General features: G+C 60.1%; 1 protein-coding gene across 4 annotated transcripts in view; it reads left to right on the forward strand.

The window, feature by feature from the left end:
• The window catches only part of MINK1 (misshapen like kinase 1), a 37808-nt gene extending 16099 nt beyond the window's left edge, over positions 1–21709 (forward strand). The window contains exons 3-33 of one of the 4 annotated variants that reach the window (XM_056863132.1): positions 3516–3572; positions 4044–4169; positions 4393–4503; positions 4995–5085; positions 5474–5604; positions 5854–5908; positions 6369–6447; positions 7197–7372; positions 7482–7551; positions 7778–7988; positions 8206–8322; positions 8604–8690; positions 8791–8982; positions 9103–9288; positions 9834–10097; positions 11044–11135; positions 11889–11998; positions 13128–13201; positions 13440–13463; positions 14170–14339; positions 14605–14722; positions 14958–15101; positions 15824–15935; positions 16417–16575; positions 16671–16814; positions 17464–17598; positions 18038–18138; positions 20337–20486; positions 20600–20759; positions 20860–20999; positions 21598–21709. In XM_056863132.1, the coding sequence (XP_056719110.1) occupies positions 3516–3572; positions 4044–4169; positions 4393–4503; positions 4995–5085; positions 5474–5604; positions 5854–5908; positions 6369–6447; positions 7197–7372; positions 7482–7551; positions 7778–7988; positions 8206–8322; positions 8604–8690; positions 8791–8982; positions 9103–9288; positions 9834–10097; positions 11044–11135; positions 11889–11998; positions 13128–13201; positions 13440–13463; positions 14170–14339; positions 14605–14722; positions 14958–15101; positions 15824–15935; positions 16417–16575; positions 16671–16814; positions 17464–17598; positions 18038–18138; positions 20337–20486; positions 20600–20759; positions 20860–20999; positions 21598–21681 (3870 nt within the window). In that variant the 3' untranslated portion in view covers positions 21682–21709. The remainder of the gene's footprint in view (positions 1–3515; positions 3573–4043; positions 4170–4392; positions 4504–4994; positions 5086–5473; positions 5605–5853; positions 5909–6368; positions 6448–7196; positions 7373–7481; positions 7552–7777; positions 7989–8205; positions 8323–8603; positions 8691–8790; positions 8983–9102; positions 9289–9833; positions 10098–11043; positions 11136–11888; positions 11999–13127; positions 13202–13439; positions 13464–14169; positions 14340–14604; positions 14723–14957; positions 15102–15823; positions 15936–16416; positions 16576–16670; positions 16815–17463; positions 17599–18037; positions 18139–20336; positions 20487–20599; positions 20760–20859; positions 21000–21597) is intronic. The other 3 variants (XM_056863133.1, XM_056863134.1, XM_056863135.1) reach the window with 3 other exon arrangements.
• The last annotated feature ends 680 nt before the right edge of the window (positions 21710–22389 follow it).

The following is a 22389-nucleotide window of genomic DNA, read 5'->3' on the forward strand; positions in this document are numbered from 1 at the left end:
TGCAGCTCACCCAGCCCCCCCACACACACACATGCGCAAGAATACCTTGTCAGGGTTGGGAGGGAGTGGAGATGAGCGAGTGACCGAGAAGACCCTCCAGCCCTGCCCATCCCCTTGCCTGGAACCCAGAAGCCCCTCCACAAAGATGTCGCTCATGAATTCTTGGGGTGGGGGGCCCTGCCCTCTCTTTCTCCCTCTTACTCGTCCATGAGAAGAGACTGTATTTTTCGGTGCCTGGATCTGAACAGCATGGAGCTCCCTTGGCCTGCCAAGGTCAGTCCCGTCTGGCTGCAGCAGCTCTCTGGGAGCTCAGGTCCCGCTCTTCCACATCGCCTTTAACTGGGTATGCTGGGGATTGAACCTGGCACCTTCTCCAGGCAGAGCAGGTGCATCACCACTAAGCTCTACGCCCCTGGGGGTACGTGATTGCAGCAGGGGATTCGAATCCCCGCCTGCAGAGCCCTCAGGGTGGCGGAAGCTGCCGGACCCTTGAGGGCTGCTTCCCCCTTCAGAATAGTGCCCTGCCGTGCTCCTTCCCTCCCCTGGGCTTGGGAAAGAGCAGCTCCGAGGAAGGGCCCTCTCCTCCAGAAGAGAGTGGGCTTCGTGGGGCCTTTTGGCCAACCACTCTCTTCCAAAAGCTCTGCTGGGACTGTGGGGGTGGGGCCTCCTCTGTAGCAGGCGTCCGCGCCCGCTTGTGCTTCTGGCTTTGGATCGAGGCTGGGCAGCCTCCACGATGGAGAAGCACAGCCACTGCATTTTTGGAATAAAACCATGCCTGGGTGATTGGAGCTGGCGCTTGAGCAGTGGGCTTTCTGCAGGAGAGGAGAGGGGGGCTGAAGCAGCCACGGGGGGGGGGGCAGTTTCCAAATGGCCTCCCCGTCCCTCCCTCCAAGCCCCACCAGCTCCTCTGCCAGGGAGGCTGTAGAGCCGAGGTGTTCCAGATCGTTTTGTTCGTAGGGGGGAAGGGGGGGGGAGAAGCTTTTTCATCAAGAGTACTCGCTTGAAAGGAAGAGGGAGGCTGTTGCCAAGCAACAGCTACCCACGCCAGGCTGTGTGGCATTGTAGACAATGCCAGCGCATGGCTGAGGGCAACAGGGGCTGACTATGCAAATGCAGAGGGGCTCTCTGCCTCCCCCCTTCAGCAGCTCTAGAATGGCCCTGAGGTGGGGAGGGAAGGACAGGAGGGGAAGGGAGGGCCATGGGGCACGGCTGCAGCAAATGAGTGCCTGTGCTTCAGAGACAAGGTGGGGGGCACACAAGCCAGAGGCGGTGGGGTTCCTGGTGGCCCTGGTGACAGAGAGAGTCCCTGTTGCCCCTCTGCTTGATGCTGTGGATCTAGCCCAGAAGCAAAGGCAGATGGATCCATGCCAGATCAATCCCACCCAACCCAGGGGCAGCTGGGCAGGAGGGAGTGAGGCTTGAGGAAGATGAGGGGCCCCGGGTGGGGCTCAGCTCCTCCTGAAGCTGCCGAGGCAGACTTGTTTGACTTATTTAAGCCATTTATCCCCCACTTTCCTCCCCAGTGGGGACCCCCAGCGCCCCACATCGTTCTCCTCTCCTCCATTTTATCCTCCCAGCAACCCTGTTCAGTAGGTTGGGCTGAGAGACAGCGACTTGCCCAGGGTCACCCAGTAAGCTTCCATGGCATGAGTGGGATTCGAACCTGGGTCTCCCAGAACCTAGTCCAACACTCTGACCACTACCCAAGGCAGTTGTTCCCAGGAGACTGCAGTTGAATATTGGAACCCTGCTACTACACACTCTGCAAAGCCCCCTGGAACTCCAGCCCCCCCCAACCCCCATCATAGCCTTGAGAGAGTGGAGTGGAGAGTGGAGTACATTGGTTCTGGGGGCTGGCAGACCCCCACCCACCCCTCCCCAGTCCTCCTTCGGATGTTAGGAGAGGCACCTTGGGAGGCGGGGCGGGGGGGAGAGGCCCTACTGTCAGCCCCCCCCCGAGCATGCGGCCACTCATTTCCCCTCCTTTCTCATCCACTGTGCCCCCCCCCCCCCAGTGGGCTGATACTACACAGTGGGGAATCTCCCCTTGGCTCCCCAGTCCCCAGCGGGCCCGGCTGCTGCTGAGCAGGGGGTGTTTTTGCCCGTGAGGTTTTGTTTCTGAGCCGACCCTTCCCCCCCCCCCCCCCCGCTGGAGAGCTCCACCAGCCAGCCATTGGGTCAGATGGGCCTCTGGCCCCCTCTGCTGGCCTCTGAGTGCAGTTGTAGGGATAACACAGAAATTGGAAGAGAAGAAGCAGCAGCAGAGTTGGTTCTGATGTGCCGACTTTCTCTACCACTTAAAGGAGACTCAAACCGGCTTACAATCGCCTTCCCTTCCCCCTCCCCACAACAGACACCCTGTCAGGTAGGTGGGGCTGAGAGAGCTTAAGAGAGCTGAGACTAGCCCAAGGTCACCCAGCTGGCTTCATGTGTAGGAGTGGGGGAACCAACCCTGTTCACCAGATTAGCCTCCATCACTCATGTGGAGGAGGAGTGGGGAATCGAACCCTGTTCTGCAGATTAGAGTCCACCGATCCTAACCACTGCTCTTAACCACTACACCACCCTGGTTGGAGGCAAGAGTCCCCAAAGGAGGGTGGCAGCGTCCTCCCGGTGGGCCTCGCAGGCGGGTCCTGCTGGACTGAAGCCCGCTGCTTAGCGTCATGAGGCTTGACTGAGCATGGCTGCCAAGGAACCGGAACAGCCCCTTCACCTGGGAAACTCCCCCAAGTTGGAGGCTTTCAGGGGAGCCAATATTATTATTGATTCGTTGGCTTTATTTACAGCCTGCCTGTCCTCTGAGACTGAAGGCAGGTTACAGAATGTTAAAAACCAAAGACCGATGTCAGGGAGCAGTGCCTTTGGACGCAGGTCACGGCACACGAGGTCTAAGCTGAGGCCCAGGGCCCCAGAAGCCATGCCGGCAGTGGTTGGGAAAGCGAGGCAGTCAAAGCAAGATGATACAGTAAACATCGCGATAGGCAACAGCTCTCTTCCTTTCTAAAAGTGCCTTTCGTTCTACTGCAGTTCTAATCCCTTTATAAAACCAGAGTCCTGAATATTTCTGTTTTGCATGTCCTGTGGAATGGGCCCCCCACCCCCCATGCAGGCTGTTCCACCATGCGGGCGGATGCAGCCCTGGAAGTCTCAGGGGCTCTTCTTTGAGCCCCACTTCAAGGCGATGTCTGCGGCAGAGGTCCTTGCGAGCCCGGGGGAGCGGACTCAGAGGCAGAGCGGCAACAGGAGTGGCTGGGCAGGGGTCGGGTACACCCTGTCCTTACTGGCAGCACGGGTAGAACAGGCCACTGAGTGCTGGAGAGGATGGTGGAACGCCTTCACTGGGTCTTCCGTCTCTTGGGCTGGGCCTTGGGGAGACGCGGGGGCCTCTGTGCAGTCCTAGAGCAAGTCTGGCGGAGCTCTGTCTGCAGCATGGGTGTGGGGGAGGGCAGGGCCTGGCATGGCGAGGCGTGAGGACCTGGCTGGTTGTGTGAATGCCCCACTTCTCTCTCCCGCAGGGCCGTCATGTCAAGACTGGGCAGTTGGCTGCTATCAAAGTCATGGATGTCACTGAGGTATGGCCAGAGCAGGGTGGGTGGGTTGGAGGGAGAGGGGGAGAGAGAGGGAGGGAGAGATATGCTTGGATCTCCGGAGCAGTCTTCAGCGGGTAGCCGTGTCGTTCAGTGATAGAACAGCTAGGTTTGAGTCCGGTAGTTCCTTAGAGAGCCACCAGATTCCCAGGGCACAGGCTTTTGAGATCAAAGCTCCCTGTGCCCGACCTGAGCCCTCTTGGCCGCGTTCCTTAGAGCCTGCAGCCCCTGGTGAGGAGAGGCACGCAGTGGTCAGGTCACACTGAAGGTTGAAGAGAGGCCTAACAGGATAGGGGAGTGGGGCAGCAGTAGACTTCCAGTGTGGGTGTCCATCCAAGGCTGCTGGCATGTTCTCGCTGGCTATCCAGGGCAAAAATAGGACCCGGTGCCCAGGTGGCGTCCTTGAGAGGGTCCTGATGGAGCTGCTACCTCTTCTGCTCTCTGCCCAATCCAAAGGATGAAGAGGAAGAGATCAAGCAAGAGATCAATATGCTGAAGAAGTATTCGCACCATCGGAACATCGCCACCTACTATGGGGCCTTTGTTAAGAAGAGCCCCCCCGGGAATGACGACCAGCTCTGGGTGAGGAAAACGGGGGGCGAAGCCAGCGTCCCTCCCCCCCCCCCGCACATGCCTGCCCGCCTACAGGTCTGCTGCTCTGATGTGCCCCAGGGGGCCCCACGCAGAAGGGGGCACTGGGTGGGGGAGGCTTGGTAAGCCCAGCTGCAGTACAGCCACCTTCTGTCTTTCGCCTCCGTTTCTCCAACGTGGGTCTGTGTCTTTTCTTCTCCCCCCCGCCCCGCAGCTTGTGATGGAGTTTTGTGGGGCTGGCTCAGTGACCGACCTGGTGAAGAATACCAAGGGCAACGCTCTGAAGGAGGACTGCATCGCCTACATCTGCCGGGAGATCCTCAGGGTATGGGCAAAGCAGCCGCCCCCAGAGAGGGCAAGAGGCCGGGGGTGGGGGACGGCTCCTGGGGTGTCTCTGGTGAAGACAGAAACTGAAGGAGACTGCCCATCTGACTGGCTGGGGAAGTTCTTGGCGGCGGGGGGGGGGGGGAGGGCGGCTGCAAGAGTTATTTGATATTAGCTCAGTGAGACTCAACACGAGTTTTGATGCTGTTAGTGGACCAGAGATACCCAGATGTGCAGACATAACGGAGGCTGGTTTTCTGTCAGGAGTTCATTACACCCTTCCAGCGTTCAGTTTGGTTATCTTGCTGCTACTTGTGATCAGTTATGTTCTTCATGGAGTGAGTTAGACAGGCTTGCGCTGCTGATGGTTACCAGCCACCGAGGTGGGCTTTGTGCTGAAATGCGTTCTGATTTGGCACTGAGTGTTCTGTCGCATCATTTATACCATCTTGTGCAGACCTTGATATTCGACTGTCTCCCTCCACTTCCCAGGGTCTGGCCCACCTCCATGCACACAAGGTGATCCACCGAGACATCAAGGGCCAGAACGTTCTCCTCACCGAGAATGCAGAAGTGAAGCTTGGTAAGGGAGGGCTCCTCCCCATCCCCCAGCTGCCACTCCTCCAAACCAGGGGGCTGTGTGGTTGGTCCCTTTTGGGGGTCAGACATGCCGTAGACTGAGAGGGAGGGCAGGGTTGCATCAGTGCAGTGCTTGGCTCTCTTGGCGCTTTCTTGCGTGCCCATCGTCACTTTGGGGTCAGGAAGCAATTTCCCTGCAGGCCAGATTGGCCAGGGATCCTGGAGGGTTTTGAGGTTTTTTGCCATCTTCTGGGCCTGGAGTAAGCAGCTGTGAATTCCCTGCATTGTGCAGGGGGTTAGACTAGATGACCTTTGTGGTCCCTTCCAACTCTGAGATCCCTGTCGACTTGTGTGCATGGTCGGGCACACACACCGTCTTGCCTCTTCCTTAGTTGACTTTGGGGTGAGCGCCCAGCTGGACCGCACAGTGGGCCGTCGGAACACGTTCATCGGCACTCCGTACTGGATGGCCCCGGAGGTGATCGCCTGTGACGAGAATCCGGATGCCACCTACGACTACAGAGTACGTCTCTCCCCAACCAGGGGCTGCTGCCCTCCCCTGGTCCTGGAGGCTGGCTGGCTGGTCGGAGGGGAGAGGCCCTCCCTCATGCTCAGTGGGGCAGGAGAGCCAGGAGGGTGTCTGGAACAGCATGGAGGGGGCAGAGGGAGAGGGCGGCATGGCAGAAGGTGTGGGGGGGAGGCCAAGCAGTGGAAATGGAGGAAGGGGGGGTCTCTGCCTTTGCACCCACCTGCCTGCACTTCCTCTTCACAGAGCGACATCTGGTCCCTGGGGATCACGGCCATTGAGATGGCGGAGGGAGCGCCACGTGAGTGTCTGCGTGGGAAGCCCTGCCCATGGAGGCAGGAGGAGGGCTGCCGGCTGGGAGTGCAGGGCAGGGCCTGGCTGTGATCTTCAGAAGGGGCTGAGCCAGGACTCCTGGGTCCTCTGGAAAGGGGATGGGCTCTCCTGGGTCAAAGCCAAGAGTGGGGGGATGGGAGAATCAGGCCTCCCAACTGGGGCCTGGAGATCTCCTGGAATTACAACTGATCTCCAGGAGACAGAGGTCAGTTCCCCAGAAGAAAACAGTTGCTTTGGAGGCTGGACCTCGTCACACCCTTGTCCTCCCCAGGCGCCACAACCCCCCCCCCCCAAATCTCCAGGGATTTCCAAAGCGGGAGCCGGCAACCTTATTCCCAGCAAAGGGGGTCTTGGCAGTTTGCGGGGACCGTCCCCTTCCTCCTTGGGGAGTGCTCACATTTCTCTGCCTCTCTTTCCGCCTCCTGCAGCCCTGTGTGACATGCATCCCATGAGGGCCCTCTTCCTCATCCCTCGCAATCCTCCACCCAAGCTGAAATCCAAGAAATGGTATGTGTGCTGCCACACCATAATATTCAAAAGCAGACCCCTTGGCCCTTCCTGTGCGTACTTTCTGTAGTCCTTACGACAGGCCTGCATGGTAGGCGGAGAGGCGGTGGCTTTCTCCGGAGGAGTCCCCAGCAGAGGAGAAAGGCGGGCCGGGGCATGGCTGGGCACCTGCCCTTCTGCCTCAGCCAGCACGCTTGGACTTCCCCAGCTCCACGGATGCCCCCTTCCTTCCTTATCTTCATATCCAAGCGCTGCAGACGTCAACAGTATCAAACCCAGATGGGTCACTGTCTTCACCCCCTGGGAAGGGCTGATTGCCTCTTTTGAATGGGCTGGAATTGCCTCCACTGACGCCTCCAGCTGCCCTGACCCTGAGATGGTTGTTTGGGCTACCTGGACTCATCTCCTCTGACTAACTGGGGAAGGGCTTTCCCAGGGTCTGCCGCCTGAGAGCTGCTCTCCTGTTGACTGGAGAGGCCGGGGGCTGAACCTGGGCCCTTGTGAATGTGAGCCTCGCCCTCCACCTAGGAGCCGCTTGGGATCCATCCTCCGCCCCACCTGGCCCAGACTTTTCCGTGCGGACCAGCAGTGGCTCTCCAGGCTGCAAGAGGGTTTTCCCTGTGGCCCCTGAGCAGAAGATGCCAGGCTGACCCTTTGCCCTCTTTGGGGGAGGGTGGGGGGGCAGCTCTGGTTCTCAGGGGAGAGGAGGTGCCTGACGGGAGGCCCTCTGCCGCTTGTCTCCCCTGCAGGTCCAAGAAATTCATTGACTTCATCGACAGTTGCCTGGTCAAGGCGTACACCAGCCGCCCCCCGACGGAGCAGCTTCTCAAGTTCCCCTTCATCCGGGACCAGCCTACGGAGCGGCAAGTCCGCATCCAGCTTAAGGACCACATCGATCGTACGCGCAAAAAGCGGGGAGAGAAAGGTATGTGGGGTGAGGCGGGAGGCCAGCCAGCTCCCGGGTCTCGGCTCCCTTCCCGGAGGAGGTTGCCGGAACGGCACTAAGGTGGTGGACGGTGTGTGTTTTCTGGCAGATGAAACTGAATACGAGTACAGTGGCAGCGAGGAAGAGGATGACGGGCGTGGCGAGGAAGGCGAACCCAGGTACTGGAGCAGAGTCGAGTGCCGTTGCCTCTCCAAGCCCACCCTCTGGCCCCCTTGTGGACTCAGTTTGCTGCTGCCGCCACCCCCCATGCTCAGAGAAACGTCTCCTCCTCTGTGGCAGAGTGTGGGGTGGAGCTCTCCTGGGCTCTGGTTCTAGGGGTGGGGGGCAGGGATCCAGGTCCTCTCTGCAGCCCGCTTAGCTGGCCTCCCTCCCCCCTCCCTGCAGCTCCATCATGAACGTCCCGGGTGAGTCGACTCTGCGCAGGGAGTTCCTTCGCTTGCAGCAGGAGAACAAGAGCAACTCAGAAGCCCTGAAGCAGCAGCAGCAGCAGCTGGCCGCCCAGCACCGCGACTCCGAGGCCCACATCAAGCACCTGCTGCACCAGCGCCAGCGGCGCATTGAGGAGCAGAAGGAGGAGAGGCGCCGGGTTGAGGAGGTGAGGCGCGACAGCGGGCTTGGGGGGGGGAGTGGCAGACATCTGGCCGGGCCTCGCCGCTCTCCATCCCACAGGCAGCCCCTCCTGTCCCCCTCCCTCCCCCCGCTTTGGAGGGGGTGGAAAGAGGGGAGACCTCCCTGTCCCCGGGCCTTTTCCTGCTGGTTGGCCTGTGGCGCTGAGCTCCCTCTCCCCCCTTGCCTGCCTTTCTGTCTGGCAGCAACAGCGCCGAGAGCGGGAGCAACGGAAGCTGCAGGAGAAGGAGCAGCAGCGGCGGCTAGAGGACATGCAAGTGATGCGGCGGGAGGAGGAGCGGCGGCAGGCCGAGCGGGAGCAGGTGGGTGAGGCGGGAGCCTGGGCGAGTGGGCAGGCAGTGCGCCAGCCTCCCGGAACTCCTGCAGAAGGCTGTGTGGGCACCAGCTCCAGCCAGCCCCGTGTTTGCCCTGCCCTGGGCTTTGGGGGGGGGGCTGCTGCTGCTCTTCTGGGGCCTCTTGCTGTGGTGGCCGGCGTGGCATGGCTTCCCCTGCGCCTTGGGCTGCTGCAGGGCTCTCTGCGCTCCTCTCCTTCCTTCACCCCCCTCTCTTCTCCCTTCCTTCTCTCTTCCTTCCCCCCCCCCAGGAGTATATCAGGCATAAGTTGGAGGAGGAGCAGCGGCAGCTGGAGATCCTGCAGCAGCAGCTCCTCCAGGAACAGGCCCTGCTTCTGGTAAAGAGGGCCTGGGGGTGGGGGTGGACGTCCCGGGGCTGCCTGCGGGGGGGGGGGTCCCTCTGGGCAGGCGGCTCAGGCCCCTCTTCTGCCCCTGCAGGAGTACAAGCGGAAGCAGCTGGAGGAGCAGCGCCAGTCGGAGCGGCTCCAGCGCCAGCTGCAGCAAGAGCATGCCTACCTGAAGTCCCTGCAGCAGCAGCAGCAGCAGCAGCAGCAACAGGAGAAAAAGAAGCCCCTCTATCACTACAGCCGCAGCGCCAACCCTGCCGACAAGCCCACCTGGGCGCGGGAGGTGTGTCTCTGGGCAGTGGGATGTGCAAACCTCAGGCAGGCTCACTGGGCGGGGGTGGGGTGGCTGAGTAAAGCAGCCGCACGAGATGACCCGGGCCACAATGCCTGACATCCTCGGCAGGTGGAAGAGCGGGCTCGCATGAACAAGCAGAACTCTGCCTCCCCGGTGGCCAAGAGCAAGACAGGGGGTGGGGGGCTGGAATCGGTGCCCCCCTCCCGCTCTGAGTCGGCGTCGCTCAGCTCCTCCCCTGCCTCGCAGACCCCGCCTATGCAGCGCCCCGTTGAGCCCCAGGAGGGTCAGCACAAGGTGAGCCCCTCCCCTCCGCCATTCCCACCCCCCACCATCCACCATCCCAGCCACTCATCCCCATCACTGCTTCTCCCATCCCTGCCCTCTGCCCTCCTCGTTTTCCCTGGGCCCGGGAGGAGTGAGCACGGGAGGGCAGCCGGGGTATCCCAGCAAGTGGCAAAAGAAAAAGCAGCGGGGCGGGAGGCAGCCCTAGGATACGGGGGGGGGGTGTCTCCCATGGGTTACCTGGGCAGAGCAGGGGGGAATGGAACGTGCCCTTGGAGGCCGGCACAGCTCCTCACACTCGGGCCCCCATCCTGGTGGTGCTGTGCGGTCCAGGGGGGACGACTCCGTGTGCTGCTGGCGCCACCTGTGGGGGTCCAGCCGTTGACGTCCTGAGGGAGGGGGTTTCTTTTTTCCCCAGCCAGTGGTGGGAGAGGGTTAAGCTGAGGGTGCAGAGACTCCTAGGAGAGGAGCTGTGCTGGGTGGTGGCCTGGCTCCGTGCCCCCTGCCTGTCCGCCCTCTCCCCCGGTGACCCCCCTGCCCGTCCTCTCCGTCCGCAGAGCCACCTGGCCCATCGCGTCCCGCTCAAACCCTACGCTGCCCCCGTCCCTCGCTCCCAGTCGCTGCAGGACCAGCCCGGCAAGAACATGGCTGCTTTCCCTGCCCATGACTCCACCTCCTCCGCCCCACCCCCACCTCGAGCGGGCATGATCCGGCAGAACTCGGACCCCACTTCAGAGGGCCCTGCCCCGCAGCCGTCCCGGCCCACTGCCGATCAGCGAGGACCGCCCTGGGTCAAAATGGACCCCGAGCCCCCTCCCAAGGTAACGGCAAGCAGGAGGGCAAAGGGGGGTGGCGCAGCTATCGGAACCAGGACTCCAGTGCCCAGGGGAGGGGCTGGGGTGTGCTCTGGGGATCCGGGGGGGGGGCTGTGCTCTGCATGGGGGGTCCCTGAGGCCGTTCAGGGCCTGGCCGTGGCACTTCCACCCATCGGTATGAAGACGCACTCTTTTCTGCCCAGGTGATTCCCCGTGGGGCTCTCTCCCCCTCCCCAAGTGTGGGTTTGCTCCATCCCCGTGGATTCTCAGTCCCTGCTTTGTGGAGCTGCCCCATATAAAGATGGAGGTGGTGGTCCCGTTCCCCCCCCTTGCTCAGCCATTCCAGAGGCGCCTGGGGAGTCCTGCTGCCTGTGGGCTCCAGCCCCTCCGGAGCAGGGCTGCCCCACCCCGCACTGCTGGAGAGCCGCTGTAGTGGCCACCTGCCCTCGTGGCCCTCCTGCCCCGGGGCCTCCGCCCGCCAGGCCAAATCTCCTCTTCCCAGGCCACAGGTGCCAGGAGTGTACTTCCCAGCAGAGCCAGCCCCCCCCCCCTTGCTGCATGTTTCGAGACAGTGCTCAGCCTCGCAACATCCCTGCAAAGCAGGGCAGTGTTGCCCATGTACCAACGGCCAAGGTGTGGCTGGGCCCAGGCTTCCCAGATATCAGTGGGAGGGGCCGTGGTTCAGTGGCAGAGCCTCTGCTTGGAGTGCGGAAGGCCCCCGGTTCAATCCCTAGCAGCATCTCCAGTTAAAAGGATCAAGCAGGAGGTGGTGGGGGGAAGACCCACCCTCTGCCTGAGACACACCGGGAAGCGTCTGCCAGTCTGAGTAGGCGGAACTGATCTCGATGGCCTGGTTCGGTATAAGGCAGCTTGTGTTCAGCTGCCCTGGGCTGTTCGCAGGGGTTCTTGAGGGAGGGGCCCTCACCCACAGTTCCTCCGCGTGTCCTCCCAGGTTCCCCAGCGGACATCCTCTATAGCGACAGCACTCAACACCAGCGGGGCAGGGAGTGGCAACAGCAGGCCGGTCCACGCCGTGCGAGCCAGGTAACCCTTCTGCGCCTCTGTGGCACCTGGGGGGCCTCGGTGTGGAGGTCATAGTGGTGCGGGTGGGCCAAGGGCAGCCCATGGGCATGGCCCAGGGGCCGTGGGAGACTGTGAGCCCCCCTCCCCTACTCTGAAGATGCCGCTGACGTCTCCCTCAGGGCTGCTGCTGGCCACAGAGAGGAGCAACTGTTTGTTCCCCCTCTCCCTGTGGTCAAGCAGTTCTTGTGCTTGAGCCTCCCCGGGGGGGTTGTTGTTGTTCCTCAGAAGAGGGGAGGAAGGTGTTGTGTGAGCATTCCTGGCTCCTCTGGAAGGGGCCCAGAAAGACAGCGGGGAGGGCCTCTCCCTGTCCCCCTCCCTTCAGCCGTGGGACACACTAGTCCCCCGTTCCCGTGGTGCCCCTCTACCCCTGATGCGCTTCTGCTCCCTCCACAGACCCCGTAGCAAGTCCGCCTGGCACATCCACATGCAGAGCCGGCTGGAGAGGGGTCCCAAGTGGGATCCTTCGCCAGCCCCTCCTCCCCCCCAGGCTGCAGGCCGGACCCCGCCCTGGGACCCACCGGCTTCCGTGCCAAGCGCCAGTAGGTAATGGAGCACCCGCCCAGCAGAGGCTCGGGCACGGCGGTGGCTTGCTGGCTTTCTCGGCGGTGGTCTTCTCTCTCTCTGTGGTGACGGGTTTGGCATTGCCGGAGTGGAGCTGGGGAGGGGGGTCTGGGCCAGGCAGTCCCTGTCTGATGGCAGCTTCTTCCCTTGCAGCAACCCTGACCTTCGGAGGAGCGACCCCGGCTGGGAGCGCCCGGACAGCTTGCTGCAGTCGGCCGCCAACCTGCCCCAGGCGGGCTCTCTGGAGCGCAACCGTGTAGGAGGTGGGGGCACAAAGACCTATGACTGCCCGCTGCTGGAGGGCTGCAGGTGGGAGGGGGAGGATTGAGTCCTGGGCCTTCTGGGGCGTCTGGGTGGCCCCTGTGCAAAATGGGAGGCTGGACTAGGGGAATCCTGAGTCTGCCTGGGGGCCAGATCTTGGGGTGCCCGGTCCCTTGGGGATCTGGGCTAGCTCCTCCCCCATCCCTGGACGGTCACTCCCCAGAGTGCCTGGAGGAGGCAGGAGTGGAAGGGAATTAATCAGAATCCAGTCTGAACTACTTTTGGACCCCAGGCCTCTTAGAGGCCGATCTGATCGTTTTTCTGGCACTGGTGCCATGTCTGGAGACACACGTGGGGGGTGTTTATTTGCATAAGCCGCCTTGAGCCCAGAGGAAAGGTGATATATCAGTATTTGAATAAACGCCTCATATGCGCTCACGCTCTGCACTTGCATTTCGGTTTTCCAACCTTATGCTTAAGTAGAAAAGGGCAAGAGTCCAGTAGCACCTTAAAGACTAACAAAAATATTTTCTGGTAGAGTATGAGCTTTCATGAGCCACAGCTCACTTCTTCAGGTACAGCTAGAATGTGAATCCATCTGTCTTTAAGTAGAGGAGAGTGAATTCAGACAAGCATTAGTATGTAAATGCTACTGGACTCTTGCCCTTTTCTACTACTGCAGACAGACTAACACTGCTACCCACTGTGAATAACCTTATGCTTAAGTTCCTTTTCCCAGGGAGGGGCTCCTCAAAAGGGTGCCTGACTTGGACACCTTCCCACCAGAATGTTTTTTTTTTCAGCACGGCATTACCCACCCCCCAACCCTATTGGCACAGCATTTCCCCTGTCCTTGCAGGGCTGGCACAAGGACTTGGGGAGGGCCCTCAGCCTTGAGTCTCATTAGCCGTGCCCAAAGGGCCAGGAGGGCAGTGCTGGGCCAAGTGTTTGGGGGGAGGTCGCACTGTGCGGAGCTCAGAAGCAGAGGGCGTGAGGCCAGGAGCAGGGCAGCTCCCCCACAAGTGGGACCGAGTAGCCCATCAGGTCCTCAGCTGCAGGGGGCCAGGGGTGAGTGTGGGAGAAGTGGGCCATGGCCTGCCTCATATTCTGTGTCTCTCCCCCACCCCACAGCTCCCCTGAAGCTGGACAGTTCCCCAGTCATGCCCAAGGCGGATGACCACCGTTCGCGCCCCGGCCGGCCAGCAGTAAGTAACAGGGTGGGGGGGGAGGTCTTCCCATGGGTCATGCTTTATGTCTTTCTAGAATTTTTGTATCAATGAGGACTAGAATTTCTACTGTGAAATCTGCAGCCCTCAGGATTCTGGGTGGGGGAGGGTGGCGAAGACAGTCTGCTGTGGGGGGGTGTCTGAAGTCAGTGGCCGGCATCTTAACATCTCTGCCCTCTCTCTTTCTCTCCTGACTTCCATCTTGCCCTCTGCGCAGAGCTATAAGCGGGCAATTGGCGAGGTTAGTGCCTCTACCTGGAGGGTCCCTTCCCCCCACGAGCTTTCTATTCCCACCCCCCACCCCATGCATGGAGTCAGGCACCCAATCCCAGATCCTCAGTGGTGAACCTTAGGATCTTCCACCCCTGCCTCCCCCTGCTGGGGGGGTCTGATCTTGACTGATAAGTGCCAGCCGAGGCAGAAGGAGCTACTGAGGCTGGGGGTGGAATGGCAGCAGCTGGCACGAGACAAGGGAAACTGCCCCCCCACCACCAAAGAGTGGGACAGGGGGTTGACCCCCAGGCGGCTCGGCTTAACTGTAGATTGAATACCCTTTTTGCAAAGACAGTCCCAGCCCTTTATCTTGTAAACTGGCCCCTGATTTCCTCAAGTACTTGCCAACCCCTTCACCCCCTCCTTCCCAGGGGATCACTGTGTGTCTAAGGAGATTAAAAAAGAGGGGGGTTGGCTGGGGGCGCTGAGGCCAGGCCGCTTTAGGAAGGGAAGACCGGTGTGGTCAGGCCCAGTTGGGGCTGGGATCTTCTTAGGCCTTCCTTCCTTCTCCCCCAGCCCAGTGCTTGTAGGGCACCCCCTTTCTCCCTGTGGCTTCAACAGCAGCAAGCTCTCCTCTCTTCCCCCAACACAAGCCGGGCTGGTGATCTTTTAGCCTGCATTTCACCCACCCCACCCCCCGCATTAACACACGCACACTCATGCTCCCTCCCTAGAACTTTGTGCTGCTCCGAGAACGTCCGGAAGACACGGCCCCCAAGCCCCTCAAGAAGGCCATGGACTACTCCTCCTCCAGCGAGGAGATGGATTCCAGCGAGGAAGACGACGAGGAGGAGGAGGCCGAGGGAGAGCGCTCCGAGGCCGGCACGGACACCCCCGGGGCCAGGTGAGGGCGGCACTGGCCCAGGTGTGCGGGGGGTGGGGGCTGGAGGCAGGGTGCGTGGCTGAAACCCCCGCTTGGCTCGCTTGCCCGCCCGCCCCCCCCCTGCAGAGGGAGAGTTCGAGGCTCGGCGGTGCTGGGTCTCCAAGGATGGAGTCGGATCTCCCCAGTCATGGCTTCCTGCTTGGGCCTGACGTGGCTTGAACCTCTTGCGGAGGGGGGAGCACCCTTTAGCACATCCTGACCTCCCACCTCCCCCCACCTGCGGCAGAGACGGCGACACGGACTCCGTGAGCACCATGGTGGTGCACGACGTGGAAGAGCTCACGGGTGGCGGCAGCGGAGGCTCTGAGAGTTCGTATGGCGAGGGGACCATGTTGGTGCAGCGGGTGAGAGCAGCCCCCCCTGGCCCCTGTGCTGTGGCAGAAGCCCCCTCCCTGGGGCTGAGAGCGGGCCGGGAGCTCACTGCCCCCCTCTTCCCTTTAAAACCACGAAGAAGCTGCCTGGCTGTCGCCTTCACCACGGTGGAGGCCTGGAGCCGGCCTGCAGATCTCCCCGGCTGGGCTCTGTGACGCCGCAAGAGCCCCCGGCTGCTGCCTCCTCACCTTGCCCCCTCCCTTCCAGACTCCCGAGGAGGAGCGGGGCCTGCTGCACAGCGACAGCAACGGCTACACCAACCTACCAGATGTGGTGCAGCCCAGCCACTCCCCCACCGAGGCCAAGAGCAGCAATGGATCCTCCTCCCCCTCCAAGGACCCAGCGACGGACGTGAGCTTGGTGGGGGGGGAGCGGGCCTGAAGGGGGAGAGGGAGCAGCCTCCGAGAATGAGGCCGGGTTCTCCCGCCTCCTCTGCCACGGACACAGGGTGGCCCTTGCCTCGGCTGTTCCCTCGCAGCCTCTGCCAGTGTGTTGTAGCGGTTAAGAGAAGTGGACTGATCTGGGGAACCGGCTTTGATTCTCCACTCCTCCTCCACATGAGCAATGGAGGCTAATCTGGTGAACTGGATTGGTTTCCCCACTCCTACGCCAGCTGGGTGACCTTGGGCTAGTCACACTTTCTCAGCCCCACCTACCTCACAGGGTGTCTGTTGTGGGGAGGGGAAGGGAAGGTGATTATAAGCCGGTTTGATTCTTCCTTAAGTGGTTGAGAAAGTTGGCGTAAAAAACCCCAACTCTTCTCCTCCTCTGGAGAAACAGGCGTGAGGGGGCCCTTTCTCTGTGCCTCGGCTGCAGCCTCAGCCCCTGTGGCCCTGTTGGGGGAGGGAGCTGCCTCATTGCAAGTTAAAAACGGATTGGGGGGCTCTCCTGGTGCAGAGGCCCGTGTTGGAGGCACCTGGGGAGGGCCAGAGGGTGCCCCCACTTCTCCAGGAGGCCCTGTGGAGCAGGGCAGTGCCTTGAGTGCTGTGAGAGCAGCGGGGAGGGGGGGCTCTTTTCCCTGGGCCCTGGAAATGACCCCCCCCCTTTGTTCTGCTTACTTTCTCCTATCGCAGTATCAATCGCGGGGCCTTGTCAAAGCGCCTGGGAAAAGCTCCTTCACCATGTTTGTGGATCTGGGCATCTACCAGAGCTCATGTGGAAGCGGAGACTCCGTCCCCATAACCGGTGAGGGGCAGAGGGGAGAGGCCCCCTCCACCGGGGCTTTGGGAAAGGCACCGATGACGGCCTCAGGCTGGGGCGCGGAGGTGTGCTGGCCTGGAAGCTGGATCCCCTGCCCTCCGGAGAGCATGGCCTGCTTCCTGCCAGTGCCACCACGAGGACCGGGGCCTTGCTTTGGTTAGCCAGCGGCTGGCGCTGCTGCTCTGTACTGCAGAGCACGTTCTGCTCTTGCGCCTGAAGAAGGGCGCCCCAGGCACCCGCCCTCCCTCTTGTGGGCTGGTGCTGCCTCAGCTCTCCCAATTCTTCACCACTCCATCCTAGCTCCTCCCTGTGTGCCACCTGCTGCTTCTCAGGGGCTTGAGGCCTTACCCAGGGCATGAAGAGCAAGTGTGAAACCCCCTGCAGAGTTGACCCCAGCTCTGAGAAAGATGGCAGCCCCCCCCCCAGGGCCCCCAGGCCTGACCGCCCCGTGTGGTGTGCTTTGCAGCCTTTGACCCCAGCCGACTGGAGCAGCTGCAGCTGGAAGCCCGGAAAGGTTCCGTGGTCAACGTCAACCCCACAAACACACGGCCCCACAGTGACACGCCCGAGATCCGCAAGTACAAGAAGCGCTTCAACTCGGAGATTCTGTGTGCCGCCCTTTGGGGTACGGGAGGGGAGGGGAGGGGAGGGCTGGGGTGGGGAGCAGGTAGCTCCTGGGGGAGGGGCAGCTCACCCACCCACTCCACCTTGTGCCCACAGGGGTCAACTTGCTGGTGGGCACTGAGAACGGCCTGATGCTCCTGGACCGCAGCGGGCAGGGCAAGGTATACAGCCTCATCAGCCGCCGCCGCTTCCAGCAGATGGATGTCTTAGAAGGGCTCAACCTGCTGACCACCATCTCAGGTGAGGGGCATATGGGGGAGGGGGGGAGGGAAGACCTCTGCTGGCGGGCGCTCCTGAAACCCCTCCCTGTTTAAAAGGTCAAGGGGGCTTGCAGGTGTGAGCAGCGTCCTAAGCGGTTGGTAGAGCATCCTTTCGGCATGCAGAAAGTTGGGCCCAATCTCCAGTTAAAAGAATCAGGCAAGGGGCTGTGGTTCTGCTGGGGAGCCTCTGCTTGGCATGCAGATGATCTCGGGTCCAGTCCCCGGCATTTCCAGTTAAAAGGATCAGGCAGTAGCTGATGGGAAAGACCCTTTCCTGCCTGAGACCCTGGAGAGTTGCTGCCGGTCTGAGTAGAAGTACTGACCTTGATTGACCGAGGGTCTGATTCAGTATAGGCTGGTTCACGTGTCTGATGTGGAAGACCTTTCTCTGCTAGAGACCCTGGAAAGCTGCTGCCAGTCAAAGTAGAAACGACTGAAGTTTTGGACCAAGTGGAGTCTGACTCAGGAGCGCTTTGGTTGTTCGTGTTGAGGGTAGAGAGGAGACTCCCAGGCAGCTGGACTCTCTCACTGTCTCCAGGGTGTGTGTGCGTGGGGGAACCGTGGGCTCCGTTGTGTCTCCCCCATGAGTGATGTGCTGGCGGTGCCCCTCCCCCCCTTCTCTCTCTTAGGGAAGAGGAACAAGCTACGCGTTTACTACCTCTCTTGGCTGCGGAACAAAATTTTGCACAACGATCCTGAAGTGGAAAAGAAGCAGGGCTGGACCACCGTGGGGGACATGGAGGGCTGTGTCCACTACCGCGTGGGTGAGTTGCATCCAGTCCTGCCCCCACCCCCACCCCCCCCTGTAAGCAGCACCTGGGGAGGCAGGCAAGGCCTGCAGGAGGATCAGCAAACCCAGAAACCTTCAGGCAGATCCAAGTGCTGCAGCTGATTCGAGCAAGTGAGCCCGGACACATGCCCACCTGGATCAGAGCCAGAATTCCTTCTCAGCTGCCAACACAGCAAGCAATGGCCCCAGCCCCCACACTGTGCAGCAGTATCTCCTTCCCTCACAAGAAAAGGGAAAAGGGAACTCCCAAGGGCAAGAGGGAAGGGTTCCCGTTTGGATCCCCACCAGTCGGCGGATGAAGCTCCCAGAGTCCCCCAGGGAGGCACTCGGCTCCACCGTGAGCCCTGGGAAGTTCTCTGCCCAGTGGGTCTTCCAAGAAGTCAATTTTTCCCATTTCTGACTCTCCCCTGCAGTGAAGTATGAGCGGATCAAGTTCCTGGTCATTGCGCTCAAGAACTCGGTCGAGGTTTATGCCTGGGCACCGAAGCCCTACCACAAATTCATGGCCTTCAAGGTACTGGGAGGGGAGCTTGGGTTTTGTTACCCAGGGGGCAGGGGGGGCTGCAGTCACAGGATCCTGAGACCAGGAGACGTCTTGAACGCCACTGGGTGCTCTAAAATCTGCAAGGAAAATGCTCTGTTTTGATCCCACTGGGGCCTCACGGAGGGGGGGGGCACATTTCAGCAGCAGCGGAATGGATTAGAGGGGAGATCTGGAGGACAGTGGCTGGAGTTCTTCTTCTCTCTTTCTGGCTCCAGCATCTCAAACGTCTTCCTGCCGGGCGGGTTCTTCCTGCCATCAATGGCGGCATCTTTTGCTGAAAGAAGCTTGCTAGATCCTGGTCTCCTGCCGGAGAAACAGATGGACCATGGCAGCAAAAAGTGGGAAACTGGCCCCCTATTTGTAGACATCTGATCTGGCCATGCTGATCCATGCTTCAGTAACATTGAGGCTGGATTACTGAAATGTGCTGTACTTGGGGCTGCCCTTGAAGGCAATTAAGAAACTGCTTCTGGTATAAAATGTAACAGTTTGTTATCGCAAGATGTCATAGTTTCGCTGTACACTGCATTGGTCAGGCCGCACCTGGAGTATCGTGTACAGTTCTGGGGGCCTCTGTTCAAAAAGGATGTGGACAGAACGGAGCGGGTGCAGAGGAGAGCGATGAGGATGATCTGGGGCCTGGAGACCAAGCCCTGCGAGGAAATGCGGAGGGACTTGGGAATATTTAGTCTGGAGAAGAGGAGGTTGAGAGGGGGCATGATTGCTCTCTTTAGGTATTTGAAAGGCTGTCACTTAGAGGAGGGCAGGGAGTTGTTCCTGTTGGCAGCAGAGAATAGGACTTGAAATAATGGGTTTAAATTGTGGGCGGAAAGATACCGGCTGGATATTAGGGGCAAATTTGTTTACAGTAAGAGTTGTTCAACAGTGGAATTGGCTACCTAGGGAGGTGGTGAGCTTCTCCATAGAGGAGAAGGGTATTCATGGAGGAGAGAGGTATTCATGGCTATTAGTTAGAATGGATACTAGTCATGCTGCATACCTATTCTCTCTAGTATCAGAGGAGCATGCCTATTATTTTGGGTGCGGTGGAACACAGGCAGGATGGTGCTGCTGCAGTCATCTTGTTTGTGGCTTCCTAGAGGCACCTAGTTGGCCACTGTGTGAACAGACTGCTGGACTTGATGGGCCTTGGTCTGATCCAGCAGGGCCTTTCTTATGTTCTTATGTCCTCTCTGGCAGTCTTCAAGCAGCGTCTGGGCAAACACTTGTAGGGGATCTCTAGGTTGATCCTGCATTGAGCAGAGGGTTATAGAATCTTTGGGCACTTTCACAGATGCCAAATAACGCACTTTCAATCCATTTTACTGTGTGACTACTGTGTGAACTGGCAAAATCAACTTGCAAATGATTGTTAAAGTGTACTGAAAGTGGATTGAAAGTGCATTACTTGGCATGTGTGAAAGTGCCCATAGAGTTGGAAGGGGCCATACGTGCCCTCTACTCCAACCCCCTGGGTTGGACTAGATGGCTTGAGTGGACCCTTCCAACTCTAAGATTCTATGATCTGGGACTAGCCAATGTGACCATCTTGCTCCTACCATGAGGTCCCTTCTCTGGCTGCCGGTTAGTTTCAAGGTGCTGGTTCTCACTTTCAAAGTCCTTCATGACTCGGGGCCCACTGAAAGAACCGCCTTTCCCCGCGTGTTCCTGTGTGGCACTTCCAGTATTCCCAGCAAGGTCTATTATCAGCCCCCCACCCTGGTCTAAGGTACATTCAGCCTCACTCCAGGCTTAGACTTTTTCAGTGGGTCTGGTTGGGGCATAAATGTTTGTTTTTGTTTCTAATGTAAGGTGCTTAATTTTTTTTCCCATTAAGTTGCTTGTATTGTTTTTGCATTCTTAGATTCAAGCCCAGTAGCACTTTAGAGGCCAAAAAAAGTTTCAGGGTACAAATTTTCGGGAGTCAGAGCTCCCTTTGTCTGACGAAGGGATGTCGGATGAAACCCCGAAAATGCCCTGAAAATCTTGTTGGGTCTTTGGAGTTTTGCTCCCGGTCTCGAATCCAGTGGTTCTGCCGCAGACCCGCCTAGCTGCTCTCTGAAATGTTTTGCATGGTGGTCCCCTCCCGCCCTGGGTCCCAAGGTGCCAGGGAGAAAGGTGGGCATATAAATGCTTTCTGCCAACCAGCGAACGCTGCCCCGTTTCAGTCTTTTGCCGACCTGCCTCACCGGCCATTGCTAGTGGAACTGACCGTGGAGGAGGGCCAGCGGCTCAAAGTGATCTACGGGTCTTGTGCCGGCTTTCACGCTATAGATGTGGACTCCGGCAACAACTACGACATCTACATCCCAGTTCATGTAAGCAGGGTCAAGGCCCCCACACTGGGGGCGGGGGGGGGCATCCCTTGGTCATGCCAGGGGCCACAAGCAAGCAAGGACTAAGCGAGTCCTCCTCTCCCCCCTCCCCACAGATCCAGTCCCAGATCTCCCCCCACGCCATCATCTTCCTGCCCAACGCCGAAGGGATGGAGATGCTGCTCTGTTATGAGGACGAGGGGGTCTACGTCAACACCTACGGGCGCATCATCAAGGACGTAGTGCTGCAGTGGGGGGAGATGCCCACCTCTGTTGGTGAGCTGGGGAGCATGGGGGGCTGGGGGAGGAGGAGGAGGAGGAAGGGGGCTGGGTGCCGGGGGTCCGGGCTCACCTCTCCTGCCTCCCCCCCCTCCAGCTTACATCTGCTCCAATCAGATCATGGGCTGGGGGGAGAAAGCCATTGAAATCCGCTCCGTGGAGACGGGCCACCTGGACGGGGTCTTCATGCACAAGCGGGCCCAGCGCCTGAAGTTCTTGTGTGAGAGAAATGACAAGGTGGGTGGGTGGGGGTGCCTCCCCCCTTCTCCCCCCCCTTCCTTGTGTCTGAGCGGCTCTCAGCGGAGTCTGGGTGTGTGCCCTGGGAAAGGCAGGAGGGCCCAACTCTGCGGCCGGAGCTGGCTGTACAGTTGTTTCTCTTTACGGGGCAGAGGGCAGGAATCCAGAGCAGGGGTGGGGGCTGCCGCCTGTGTCCTCTCTGGAGAAACTCCTTTCTGGAAGCAGCAGCGGGCACCCTCAAGTGTGAGCGGGTGCTGGGCCCCTCCCAGTCCTGCTTGCATCAGAAGGAGCATCCGGCCAGTGTGAGGGATCTGGGCGGTGCCTTCGCCCATGTGGGGTGGGGTCTCCCTGTGCAGAGGATTTCCGTTCATTGGTCTCACTTCTGAGTCAGATATTTCCTTTTTAGCAAAGGGGGGGCTGGCTCTCCCTCTCCCTTGGGGAAGCAGCAACAACTCAGAGCGTGTGTGGAAGCAAGGGAGAGGGCGGGGAGAGGGCCAGAAGGTGTGGCATGTGGGGTGGGCCTGGAGGGGGAGGGTTCCTGGGAGGAGCAGGGGGTGTGGGGAACCAGAGCCGCCAACTCTTCCTTCCTTCCCCGCAGGTCTTCTTCGCCTCGGTGCGCTCCGGAGGAAGCAGCCAGGTCTACTTCATGACGCTGAACAGAAACTGCATTATGAACTGGTGAAGGAGGGGCCTCATTCTACCCCACCGCCTGTGCTGAAGAGACCAGGGGGCAGAGGGAGAGGATGGCAGACTCCCGTCCCTGCTGAGCTCAAGATGACCGGAGCAGACCAATCAGTGAAACCAATGCCTGGAGGGTCCCTCCCCTTGGCTGCTGTTTTTTGGGAGGGGTGGGTCCTCCTAGCTCTGCCCCAAAAGGGGGAGAAGTGGGGAGTTTGTGGGGAAGGCAGTTTTAGGAAAGAGCCACTGTCTCCCAAACACACACACACACAGCCACGCATGCATGTGTGCGCACCCCCCAAGTGGTGCTCTCACTTCCAGTCCATCGGGCAGCGAGGGGCAGGGAAGAGAGAACAATATCCACCTCCCATCTCCGCAGCAGCATTTTGCTGCCTGGGGAGGGGGAGCCTTTGATGTTAAGAGGCAAAACCTCGGCATAAACCAAGCTGTGGGGAGATTCCTGCCCCCCCCCTCCATTCTCTGCCATTTTCCCAGTTTTGACTGGGACGGAGAATACCGATGGGAAGGGGGGGGACGCAATGCCCAGGTATCCTTTACGAAAGGGGACGCACGTTTGGTCTCCTGGAACGGATCAGAGCCCAGGGCACCAGCTCCCTTCCCCCCCTTCCCCCCACCGCCCTTTGCACATGTTCTCCCCCTCCTTGCTGCCCACAACAACGACCTCCTCCTCCACCCACTCCTGGCCCCCCTC

The sequence above is a fragment of the Euleptes europaea genome, chromosome 18 (assembly GCF_029931775.1).
Source record: "Euleptes europaea isolate rEulEur1 chromosome 18, rEulEur1.hap1, whole genome shotgun sequence".
NCBI classification, from domain to species: domain Eukaryota; kingdom Metazoa; phylum Chordata; class Lepidosauria; order Squamata; family Sphaerodactylidae; genus Euleptes; species Euleptes europaea.